The sequence below is a fragment of the Myotis myotis genome, unplaced genomic scaffold (genome assembly GCF_014108235.1).
Source record: "Myotis myotis isolate mMyoMyo1 unplaced genomic scaffold, mMyoMyo1.p scaffold_m19_p_6, whole genome shotgun sequence".
Lineage (NCBI taxonomy): Eukaryota > Metazoa > Chordata > Mammalia > Chiroptera > Vespertilionidae > Myotis > Myotis myotis.
In genome coordinates, this window is record NW_023416368.1 from 42,854,007 (window position 1) to 42,867,227 (window position 13,221).

The following is a 13,221-nucleotide window of genomic DNA, read 5'->3' on the forward strand; positions in this document are numbered from 1 at the left end:
AAAGAGAATGGAAGAAGCAATAATTGAAAAAATAATGGGTTCACATTTTCTACAATAAATGAAAGGTACACATCTTCTGATTTTTAATAAAGTCTGAAAAAAAAAATTGCTGCCTGGACAAATCCTAGTGAAGGAGAACTCCAAAAACAAAAAGGAGGCCTTGTCGCTCAGCTGGTTAGAGCCCTGTCCAGTTATGCCAAGGTTGTGGGTTTGATCCCCCCTCAGGGCAAAACACAAGAATCAACCAATGAATACATATATAACTGGAACAACAAATCGATGTTTCTCTTTCCCTGTCTCCCTGTTTCTCTCCTCTCCCCCTCCCTTTGCCCTCTCTAAAATCAAGTAAAAAAACCCACAAAAACACAAAGGGGAAAACATCTCAACTATAGCAAGTTCTCACTTAATGTCGTTGATAGGTTCTTGGAAACTGACTCTAAGTGAAATGATGTACAAAAAAACCTAGTTTTATCATAAGTTAACTGAAATAAGGAAGAGTTAAGTTCCTATGACCTATTTCTGGTCAGGAAAACATCACGGAAATTCTAAATAAAGACTCAAACCACTTGTAATATTAAACACTGAAATAAATATGAGCTATATGGAATTTAAGAAAGATGAATAAAAACAAGAGAATTCTTTTCAACCCAAGTTTTCCAGTTCAGGGATGAGGCTGGCCAGATCTTATGCCAGCAGCTCAGATCTTATGCAAGAAGAGACCCACCCTGGACTTGTCCCCAATTAATCACAGGACCACTCACACCCACACTCACTCAGACCAGCACAATGCAGACACCCCAATTCATCTAACATGCACATCTTTGGGATGTAGGAGGAAATCAAGAGTCGCTAGAGAAAACCCATGCAGACATGGGGAGAATACATAAACTCCACACACAAGTTTTTTTCTCATCAACGTCATAGCAAAACAAAGTTGAACAAAATAGTTTTTTGAGGACCTGCTATACAACCAAAGAGAAAAAACATGTTAAAGCAATGAAAAACAAAACAAAAGTAGACTTAAAGAGCAGAAGACAGTGGCATAATACCACTTAAGATTTTAGGTACAATAATAATCTACAATTATACTATCATTCCAGAGTGAGGGAAGATAGAAACAGATTTTTTTTTCCCCTAGCAATGAAATAACTATAGGACGTACTTCATTAAAATGAAAACTGAGCCGAAACCGGTTTGGCTCAGTGGATACAGCGTCGGCCTGCGGACTGAAAGGTCCCGGGTTCAATTCCGGTCAAGGGCATGTACCTGGGTTGCGGGCACATCCCCAGTAGGAGATGTGCAGGAGGCAGCTGATCGATGTTTCTAACTCTCTATCTCTCTCCCTTCCTCTCTGTAAAAAATCAATAAAATATATAAAAAAAAAAAAAAATGAAAACTGAACCCTGAAGAAATAAGATGCAATAAACAGCAGTGAATAAAGAAAATAACTACATTGACTATTGAAAAAAGGCAATAGTAATTTAACCAATTTGGAGGTGAAGTTTAAAAAAATACAGTGAAACTAAGAGTCTAATATCAGTAACACTGAGCCCGACCACCATGGCTCAGTGGTTAAGCACTGACATATGAACCAGGAGGTCACTGTTCGATTCCCGGTCAGGGTACATGGCCCGAATTGTTGATCCCCAGTATAGGACATGCAGGAGGCAGCCAATCAATGATTCTCTCTCATCCTTGATGTTTCTCTCTCCCTCTCTTTCCCTTCCACTGAAATCAATAAAGACAACAACAACAAACATTAAAAAAGAAAATAGGCTTGGGGAGAGATCAGAGTTAAAACTCTCTAACCAGGGCCATGGCATATGCCTGTGTACTACACAACTTCATTTGTATACATGGTAGTTTTGTATATTTATTAAGAAATATTCTGTCAAATGCCACTTAAGTGTCTTAAAGAGAGAGGTTTTTTTCCTAATTCACATAAAAATGTTCAGCTAAAATTCTTATCTTGTTCAGAAGAATAGTGTCTCTAGCAAAAACTTAAGGAAATCACCAAAGAACAGAAATAGAATGCATCCAAATCAGTAGAGGAGAAAAAGTGAAATAATTTTTTAAAATTGATCTGAGAAGGGCAAAAGGTGGAAAAAAGAGGCAAAGAAAAGTATGACAGCCCTAACCGGTTTGGCTCAGTGGATAGAGCGTCGGCCTGCAGACTGAAAGGTCCCAGGTTCGATTCCATTCAAGGGCATGTACCTTGGTTGCGGGCAACATCCCCAGTAGGGGGTGTGCAGGAGGCAACTGATAGATGTTTCTCTCTCTCTCTCATCGATGTTTCTAACTCTCTATACTTCTCGCTTCCTCTCTGTAAAAAAATCAATAAAATATATTTTAAAAAAAAGTATGACAAAGAGAAACAAGTAAATAAAATGGCAAAAATAAATCTAATTAACTAGTAATGACTAAACAAATAGTGATTAAACTAAGCTATTAAGAGACGCAGTGTTAAAAAAAAAGAGAGACATAGTGTTGATAATAGATTCAGTGGAAAAAAATCCAGCTGTTGGTTATTTGTAACTGAAAAATAAAACATAACACAGATTGGTTGAAAGTAAAAGGACGGAAAAAGAAACAATGAGGTAATACCAATCAAATCAAAGCTGAAGTCAAATCTGAGAACTAGTAAGTAGGTAGCACTGTAATGTACAGGCAACTCCTTAGTATTTAAAAATGGAGCTGAAATCCTGTATTAAAAATCTTGAGACAGGATGCAGGTTCTAAGAGTACAGCAGTTATTTAGTGACGTCTATCATGGGTATGGGGTGGGGGTTGGAGTGGGCTATGTCATAGACTGAAAGAACTACTAAAAGAATGTGAATGGCTATCTCCAGATGTTACTAAATTGACTCTTCCAGCTCTAATAGCATCTTCTGCCCTCATACATGCTTTAAGCTACCCTTTTATACTTTGCAATAGTATTTAATATAAATACAATTCCCTCAGGGGTGCCAACCAAATAGGCACTGTAGAAAAAAACTAGTACGTATACATTTGCGCAGACTATTAAAATTCATCAGAAAACTAAGCTGATCCTATTATCTTACAGGTAGATAATGGATGTGAATGGACTTTAAGCCTTAACAGACCCAGTTGGCTTCGAAGCAAGAAGCTGGGATGAGTGCTAGGTAGTGTCAATTAGCACATCTATGAAGGAGTAGGTCAGGTTGTGCCTGTCTGTAAGTGAACATGATGAAGATAAAGCTCAAAAAAAACACACCAACCAACCAACCAACCAACCAAAAACCCACTTAAAAGGCACATGTGTTCTTTTCTCCAACCTCCCAAATATTAGACATTTCATTGGGTACTTCTTATGTATGACTTATTTTTATTTTTCACAGTGTAATTTAAAAGTTAAGTTGAAGAAAATACAGTGTTGGTATATATCAAAATACTCTACATGGAATAAGGGGGAAGCAAAATACCTACATTTCAGAAATGTGGGATAAACAATTAGTAAGGTAAACTGTAAAACCTCTTGCCATCCTAAAAAATAAAAACATTGTTTTTAGAAGAGTTCCATTGCAGTAATATTAAATTATTTAAAATTATATTGTTTGAAAATCCTCCCAATCTATTGACTCTGGAAACCTGTGAAATTATGTTGTGATACAATGGGAGAGGATGCCTTGTGAAGCCAGTTCACTGGATTTGATTTCTACCATTTACTAGGTATGTGGGCAAAATTTCTTGGAGTTTATTTCCACATTTGTAAAATGAGAATATCTTCAGAGATGGAAATACCTTATGGATTTCACTCTTCAATATGATAGCCCTGTGGCTACTGAGCACCTGAAATGTGGCTAGTGTGAGTGAGGAACTCAATTCAAAATTGCATTTAATCTAATTAATTTTTAAAAGCCACATGTGCCTTGTGGCTACCATATTGGACAGTGCAACATAAAGCCATGAAAGTGTGTTTCTTTGAGGCTTTAAATGCTTATGAGAACTAGGAGAGGGTATAAAAAAACAGCAGTAAGATAGATTCTCTACAAGTTTATTCCAAAAAGCAGTTTACCTAAAATAGTGTAGATAGCCTTTGTGGTGAAATATATCTGGATTTCAGTATCATGTCTGTGTGAGCCTAGCAAATTTACCCAAAGTACTGAAACCTCAGACTCCTGAAGGACAGGAAAACCTACTAACCTCTCTGAGGCATTGTGCAGATGACAAATTAACGGATCTGATACAGTAGGTGCTTAACAAATCTGGTTTTCTTTCTTCTCCCACATTTCATTTTCTCACATGACCACTTTCTTCACATGCTGGCCAAGTGCTTGAACTGTTACTAAGTTTAATATTGACAAACGTAGTTAATGCCAACTGTTTGCCAACATGAGCATATCCACTAAATTGTCAATATTTAATTTAAAAAGAATCTGAACTTTAAAAATGACCAAAAATATATCCTCAACATAGAAAAAAGAAAACATTCTTTAACTCTAAAACCATTATTATAAAATGGAAGTAGATATTGCCTAGGTATGGCATAAAAACTAGGCTTTCTGGCACCCTTAGCTCATTCTTTTAAGCTATTAAGATTCTCAGATAAGGATTACTGCTTCTGAATTATTCTGCTCCAAAACTGCTTAATTGATTTGAGAATGAAAATAAAAATTTAAACCAAAACAGAACTTGTATCTGTTACATAGAAATTTGGCTCCAAAATTTTTGCAAAGTGCCACATCTTTTACATATTGCAAGCCCATAAGATGAGCCAGCTACCTTTAAGGTTCCTTTCAATAATAATTGAATAAGAGATATTCCAAATATCTCTATTAGGTTGTTGATAAATACCTGGAATAAAATAATTGTCTATCATTCTTAGGCTGGGACTTGGTGGAAGCTAACCTAAAACTGACTTCCAGGTTGTTATCTGAGGAGTCCCCTCACTGCTCAAGCCACACAAAAGCTATCTACATTACACCTATAACTCTTATCTTAATTTTTAATTTCTGTTGCAGAACATTTGCCGCTGGAGGCTGCCAAACTGTGTCTATGACTGTCCCTCTTAGCTATTTTCAGATAGTGGCAAGGCATAATGTGTGAGGATAAATATGCTTATTTGCACTAAAATTTGCTTCACTGTCAGTTTAGACAAGGGGCTACAAAGGCAGATCTTTTAGTTTGGTAAGCTCCATATTAAAAATCTAAACCTGAACACAATTTCTAACCACTGAACACACATTTTAATATCAATGAGGAAAAAACTCTAGGTACAAAATACGGTGTAAATCTTCACTAAAAAAAAAAAAAAAAAAAAAAAAAAAAAAAAAATTAAGGACTATTTAATTTGGTCTGTGCATCTAAATACTGTACTTTGGCCCTACTTTCTTGTCTCACATGCTCTTAAGTAAATAACAAAAAGTACTAACCATTTCAGCTGTTTTTCATATTCGTAGAACTAGAAAGAAGCAAATACCTGACAAGCTATCTGCGACTTAGTACGGCTGAATGTAGACATACACACAAAAACAAGCAACTAAGAAATAGTTTGATACAGAAAATCTCCAATTTCTTACCTCTATTCTAATTAACAAACAACACACCAAAACACTTCTTTTCCAGCCACGAGGTACTGAAATCATAAGTATATATTAGCAGGTGTCAATAAATCCCATGCACCAACAGACTGAATCAAATAGGGAACCAACTAGTCTTTAAGACTTGCCAACCTCCTTGACTTCAAGGCTTGGATGTACTCTTTTTCAACTCACTAGGTCTCTAATTTCCTTACTAAACTTTTATTGTCACTTTTTATGAAGTTTAGAATTAATTACCACACAGCCAGGATGTACAATGTTGCTCAATTTCATGGTACACCAACAGGATCCAACTGAAACTTACTGGCATAATCTGAAGTGTAAGCTATAACTACACAATAAAAGAAGGGTTTCTACACCAACTACCCTACACACACGGTTCTCTGCAAGCAAAGTTCTAAATATGCTTAACTTGTAGGACTGGTGCATGAGGGATAATGAATTTGTAGCTTTTTAACGTTTTTTTCTCTGTGAAAACACAGTAAGTCATTATCAACGTGTATCTGAATACTTGCTTTCGTACTACAAAAAAAGAAAAACGAGAAACAGAAGAAAAGAGAGAGAAAGAGAGAGAGAGAGAGAGAGAGAGAGCGCGCGAGCGAACTATCAGACTGACATGCCTGCTGGGTGGATGAGCTCCACCCCCAAAACTCTGGGCGAATACCCTTGTTAGTCTTTCTTAAGATCTTCATTCTGGTCTGTCCTCATCCCACATACATTGTTAATCTTGGAAAGCATCTCTATACAAACACTGGTTTTTAAAAAAAGTCTGAGGTGTTGCTTATATGCCCAGATTTCACAGGCTACAGGGTTGGGACTTGGAACTACGTGTACTAAAACGTGGCCTTATGGAGAGTAATGGTGGGGAAAGGGAGGTCAGTGGCAAAAAGAGTGTAAAGAGAGAGAAGCTGTGAATTTCAGGGCCCAGAATGCTAGGTCCCTCCTTTACAAACCCCCCCTGCCTGCTGCCCCCACCCGTCCCAGGAGTCAGACAGCTCCGGAGAGCTTGAGGGGTCAGGCGTGCCTGGCGACAACCGAAAGGATTTTGAAAAATTCAGCCCCAGAAAAGGCTGGGAGTAGAAAAGAAATGGGATTACGCGGAAAGCTGAGAGCTGCTTCCTGGGGCCACACTGGGCCCCCGACTTCAGGGGACAAGCTGGAGGTGCCCGCGGCTGGGGGTGTGCGCGGGGCGGGCTGTCCCAGGTGCGGCAGCTCAGGCGCGCAGGTCCCGACTTGGAGGAGGCTGGGTCGAGGCTGCGCCAGCTGACCCGGGGCCCGGGGCCTCCCCTTCTAAAGGGGGTAGCGCTTGAGGTGCAGGGGGTCCTCCCCGTCCCTTCCGGCTCCTCCTTACCAGGGCCGTAGAACTTGCTGCCTTTGGTCACGTCGAAGACTTTCCCATTGACCGCGAGCAGGATGCGCGGGGTGCGGGACCCGTCGTATTGGCGCAGCTGCTCCAAGCTGAAGTCGCGCTTCTTCATGCGCGGCAGAGCGGCTGCGGGGCTCTCCTCGCCCGACCCGGCCCCGGCGCCCAGACCCCGCCGCCCCCAGCGCACCCACAGCCGGTAGGCCCCCAGCAGCACCAGCGCCACCAGCGCCACGTTCAGCAGCATCTCCCCGCCCCCCGTCAGAAGCGCCAACGCCGTTGCCGCCCAGCCACCCCCTTCAGCTGTCGCTCCCGCGCCGCCCAGGCTCCCGCTGCTGCCTTCGCTGCTGCTCTCACTGCCACTCCCCAGGGTGCCTAGCTTCACGTCCCCATCACCGGCCGCCATCACTGCCCGCCAGCGCCTGCCTCCTTGTCCCCGCCCCGTGCCCGCCCCCAACCCCACGGTCCGCCCCGCCCACCTGGCCTCCCAGCCAATAACGTGAGGACAGGAGGCGGGGTCATGCCGGCTCCCGATTGGGTGTTGACGGGGTAACGTTGTCTAGGATCTCCCTCCCCCTCCCCTTTTTTGCAGGCCGCGCTCGCGTGCAACGCCCCGCCCACCTCGCCCCACACTTCCCGGCTCTCTGAAGTGGAAGAGGGGGGCTGGACCGAAGAAAATAGGTAGTGCCGGCCGCGCGCGCGCATGGGCGGGGCGAGGCCACAGCGCGTGCGCAGGGGCCGAGGCGCCACGCGCTTCCCATTCCACCGCGCGCTCTCCGTGAGGAACGCTCCGCCCAGTTCCCTTGTGCGCATGCGCCCGGGAAACGCTTCCTTTGCCTGACCTAGGTTCGCGTCCGCGAGTACCGCCTGTTTGCCGTCGCTCAGCCCGGCAGCTTCACGTGCTCCGAAGCGGCCGCGGAGGTGGGGCCCGGCCGGGGGCGCCTTTCTGAGGGCGAGGGCTGGTGGCTTGTGGGAGTCCGCGACAGTCTTAACCGCTGGCACAAACCGGTGAGGGACCGCTCTCTCCCCAGGGCGCAGTCGCGCCCGCCCGGAAGCCAGGAGCCGGGGCACGCAGACAGCTGCCGCCCTGAAGTTTTGGCGACGCGCGGGTCTCCCGGGCGCGGAGAGGGCGCGGAGCCCGCACCAGGGCGGTTTGGCGCCGGGAAAGTCCGGGCGCTGCACACCGGCCCCGCGCCGCCACTCCCTGGTGGTTTGGGTCAAGGGTGCTGCTGTAGAACTTTCTCTCGGGTTTTAGGCTAAAGGTGTCGTTATTCCTTACATGACACATGAGGTGGCAGAGAAGTGCATAAGATGAGGTGGCCCTTCTAGCGTTTTAGTCTCTCGAGTCCTTGGAGTTCGGGCCTAAATGTCACCTCTGAAGCCTCGTTACCGGCCCCTCAACTCTTGCGAACTCGGTTGGTTGGTGGACGTGCTGTCTCTGTCTCCCCGGCCCTGGTCAGGTTTCTTTGTGTCGCTGAGTTGCCCACCCCACACTCCACTCCCCACACCCACCACCCACACCCACACCCCACTCCCCACTACTAAGCACTGCGCACTGCAGGTGCGAAGGGGGGAGTCGCAGTTTTCGTTGAACCTGAGGAACCCACGGGATGGAGGAGAGACCTGGGCAAGCAGTGGTGACATGTGACCGGAGTTAAACAGCGGGTGGTTCATTCTGGTTTTAGGTAGCGAAGAGGAGCAAAGTCTTGGAAAAGGAGGCCTGGGCCTCATACTGCGTTTTGGAGGAGACACTGAAGGTAATGACAGGGCAAAGGACAGGCAGCCATGGAGCTGAAGTGAGCAGGAGGCTTGCTTGCTCCAGTGATGGAGGAAGCCAGCCTCCACTTGCTCTCATCGCCACTCAAAAGCAACAAAGTTGCAATTATAGAAGATAAATAAATCCCAGATACCTGCTTTCAGCTGCCAGTGGCGAGCAGGAGCTGGCTCTCAGCTCCACTGAAGGCAACAAAGTTGCAATTATAGAAGGTAAATAAATCCCAGAATAAAAAAGAAAAAAAGGAAAGGCTGGGAGCTTCTGTCGCTGACAGGCTCGGCCAGCCTGAAAACGGCCCTTAGCCCCTCACTCAGACTGGCCGGGCACCCCAGTGGGAACCCCCACCCCGAAGGGGGTGTGACCAGCTGCAAATAGCCATGAGCCCCTCACCCAGGCTGGCCAGGCACCCCAGCGGGGACCCCCCACCCTGATCCGGGACATCCTTCAGGGCAAACCAGCCAGACCCCACCCGTGCACCAGGCCTCTATCCTATATAGTAAAAGGGTAATATGCAAACTGACCCTAACGGCAGAAAGACTGGGAATGACTGGTCGCTATGACACACACTGACCACCAGGGGGCAGATGCTCAATGCAGGAGCTGCCCCCTGGTGGTCAGTGCACTCCCACAGGGGGAGCTCTGCTCAGCCACAAGCCAGGCTGACGGCTGCTAGTACAGCAGTGGTGGTGGGAGCTTCTCCTGCCTCCTCAGCAGCGCTAAGGATGTCTGACAGCAGTTTAGGCCTGCTCCCCGCTGGCAAGTGGACATCCCCCGAGTGTTCCCAGACTGCGAGAGGGCACAGGCCGGGCTGAGGGACCTCCCCCCTCCCGAGTGCACAAATTTTTGTGTACCGGGCCTCCAGTATATATATATATATATACATATATATATATATATATATATATATATGAACCAGTATGGCCGGGGTCCAATAAAACTTTATTTGTGGATACTGAAATTTTAATTTAATATAATTTGGGGTATCAGGAAATAGTCTATTGGCTTTTTTCAATAATTTAAAAATGTAAAAACCTCCCCCCCCCCCCCCCTTCCTTGGAAGTGTAAAAACAGCCCACAGGCCATAGTTTGCTGATCCCTGTTTTAGAGGTATTTTCCTGAGGCAGAGTGAACAGGGTTTAATTAGGAATAAGTCAGTGGCCCTATAATCTAAACTAGTGGGTCTCAACCTTCCTAATGCCGTGACCCTTTAATACAGTTCCTCATGTTGTGGTGACCCCCAACCATAAGATTATTTTCGTTTCTACTTCATAACTGATTTTGCTACTGTTATGAATCGTAATGTAAATATCTGATATGCTATATGTGTTTTCTGATGGGTCTTAGGCGACCCCTGTGAAAGGGTTGTTTGACCCCCAGGTTGAGAACCGCTGATCTAAACTCATCCAATCAGTAACATGTTTGGAAGTGAAAGAGGGCACTATTAATTACACTGGGAGAACAGAAGTAAAATCACATTGTTGTCCCAAGCAAATCATCCGAAGATGAAGGTTTAGAGGTCGAGGCTGCCTTGGAACTCTGAAAGGAAATGGAGAGGCTGGTGATGGAAATAGGGAGATGGGGAAGAAACTGATTTGGGGCAGAGATGACCGTGGTAGTCCCAGGCGTCCTACAGCAGGACAGTGTCAACCGGCAGAAGGAAACCACCCCATGGGCTATTTTATCACAGGCCACTCCTTATACTGACAAGCACTGTGTCGCCAGCTGTTCCCTAAAGCAGTGACTGACAGCATGGGGCTACCATGGCCGGTCAGTGTTCACCTGGCGTTTGGCACTTCTTACACAGGACCGTGGCGGGCATTGCCGGACCTTTAGCATCATGGGTCCCTTCCCACTAAATGCCAGTAATGTACCCGCGGTATTGTGACACAGGAAAAACAAAAACAAAAAGCCCTACTTCCCCTTCACCCCACACACACTCCCTACAGATGGTACTGGTTGAGAACCACTGGCTTAGAGCAAACAGGATTTACTTTGGAGCTCAATTATGAGTTTGTAGGTTTATTTTCCTTGATTGGTTTGGAGGGAAGAGAGGAATTAAGCAGTATTGTTCTGTTCTCAAGGAAGTAAGTAGGGTGGGGAATGTAGGGTAGGTAAAAAACATCATCTGCCATGGGAGGTAAAAATTTAAATGTTTGTATCCTGGCTGGTGTGCTCAGTAGTGAGAGCACCAAAGGGCCTTGGGTTCCATTCCCCATCAAGGGCAACATACTTGGGTTTCAGGCTCCATCTCCTGTTCAGATGGTGGCGTGTGGGGGAGGCAGCCAATTAATGAGAGAGGTGTCTCTCTCATCCCCCTCCCCCGCCCCCTCTCCCATCTCCCCTCTTTCCCCCATCCCCTCTCTCCCTCTCTCCTCTCCATTCTCCCCTCCCCCTCCTCCTTTTTCTCTCCCCCTTCCTCTCCTCTCCTTCCCCCCTCCCCCCTCCCCCTCTCCCCTCCTCCCTCCCCCTCAGAAAATCAATGGGAAATATATTCTCAGGTGAGGATTTAAAAAAAAAAAAATTAGATGTTTTCTTTTATACCCTTGATAATTATCTCAGCTTCTCCACATTTGAAGCCCTTCCTCTTTTATTTTTTTAGTCCTCTGACTAACTTATTCTCATTCTAAGCCTCCTGATCTAGTCTGGGAGAGACTTTTTCCTTTTTCTCCCCTGGGTAATGATCTCTCCCAATAGGATATTCCTGCTTTGAATGCTGCAATAATTGTCCAACCAGTGGCTTACTCCGTCTTCCCCTCCTTCATTCCCACATGAAAGAACTAGTCTTGTATGTTGGTTTCCTTTACTCTGGCACCTATCTTCAGTGATGCTCACCTATTTAAAGAAAAGAACTCAGAACTCTTAACTGGCACTCACGGGCCTCCATTAAACCACAAACCGTTTCTCTGCCCTCCCCCTCCACAGCAAACCTAATCCACTTTTTCTGTTACACCTGACACACCCTTTATTTCAGTGATATATTCTCCTGTACAATACCTAATCTTATACCCGCCCCCCCCCCATTGCTAAGTTCATTCCCCATTCAAGAATTTACTCATGCTATTTCCTCATTGAAAGTACCCTTCTCTCTCCAACCATCCAAATTCTGCTACCTTCCAGTTCCTTCTCTAATGCTACCTCTGTCCCATGTCTGAGCCCACACTGATCTCTTTCTTTGCATTTCTATGAACACCTTGCCCATACCAATTTTGGCCTTTTATTTTATGCTTTTCTTGACTATTCTGTTCTTGAAATTTTCCTTTTGGTCTTAAAATTTCTCCTTTTGCCTCATTTCTTTTCTGACTCTTCCACTCTCCTTTTCCTCCTTATGTGCATGCCTCCCTGGATTTGCACTTTCCTACTCCTTTGAACTAGGCATGGCCAATGAAGTAGAAGTGATCTTTGACATTTCCAAGCAAAAACTTTAAGAACCCATGTACAATTTCTCAGAAGGCCTCTTTCTTTTGACACAGTGATGTAATGTTTTAGTTATCTATTGCTGTATAACAAACCACCCCAAATTTAATAACTTAAAACAATAACTATTTGCCCTAGCTGGTTTGGCTCAGTGGATAGAGTTTCGGCTTGCAGACTGAAGAGTTTCAGGTTTGATTCTGGTTGTGGGCATATAGTACTCCATTATAGGCTCGATCCCTGGCCCAGGTTGGGGCAGGCAACCAATTGATGTGTCTCTCTCACATCGATGTTTCTTTCTCTGTATTTCTCTCCCTTTCTTCCCTCTGAAAATCAATGGGGAAAATATTCTCAGTGAGGATTAATAATAATTAAAAAAAACCCCACCAGTAACTATTTTATTATCTCTGATGGTTTAAAAAACCCAAGTTGAATGGGTTCATGGACAGTTGCCTAATTTTGCTTGGGGTCTCTCATGTGGTTGCAGCCAGGTATTGTCTGGGCTGGAGAACTGGGATGCTAGAATGGCCAAGTCTTTCTCCTTCCCAGTGTTATTCCAGGGCCTCACTTCACATTGGCTTCTCCAGCAGAGCAGCCTGGTTTCTTACATGGTGACTAAGGACCCTCAAAAAATGCAAGAGCAAAAGCTTCCAGGTTGTTTGTAGGTCTTGGGCAGGGAAATAACACATTCTGTTGGTTAAAGCAGTCACAGGGCCAGCTCAGTTTCAGGAGAAGGGGACATAAACTCTACCTCTTGATGAGAATTGGGGAGAAAAATGACAGAATTTGTGGCCATGTTTAATCTACAGTAACAGCAATGTCTCAAATTGTGGCTGTTCCCATCAGATAGGGTCATAGAGTCGGGACAAAGTAGAAAAGAGCCCTTGGCTAACATATATGGCAGTATGAATGAGAAATACATCTTTGCTATTCTAAGTCACTGAGGTGTTTGGTAGTAAACAAAGCCTAATCTATACTAATACAAAAGTGGTACCAGAAGTAAAGCACTGCTATAACAAAAAAACTAAAATATGTCACATTCACATATATGGATATGTTATAAATGTTAGTGGTTGGTGGTTAGGCAGCATCCAACTCTGATTCACTTAGGA

The 13,221-nt window shown here is 44.7% G+C and overlaps 1 protein-coding gene across 3 annotated transcripts in view; it reads right to left on the minus strand.

The window, feature by feature from the left end:
- Window positions 1-7,345, minus strand: part of PGRMC2 (progesterone receptor membrane component 2) — a 40,821-nt gene extending 33,476 nt beyond the window's left edge. For all 3 annotated transcript variants that reach the window (XR_004968214.1, XM_036313102.1, XM_036313104.1), the window contains exon 1: window positions 6,913-7,345. Coding sequence is in view for 2 of the 3 variants with exons in the window: in XM_036313102.1 (XP_036168995.1) it covers window positions 6,913-7,330 (418 nt within the window). In the remaining variant the exon portion in view is untranslated. The remainder of the gene's footprint in view (window positions 1-6,912) is intronic.
- Between the last annotated feature and the right edge of the window lie 5,876 nt (window positions 7,346-13,221).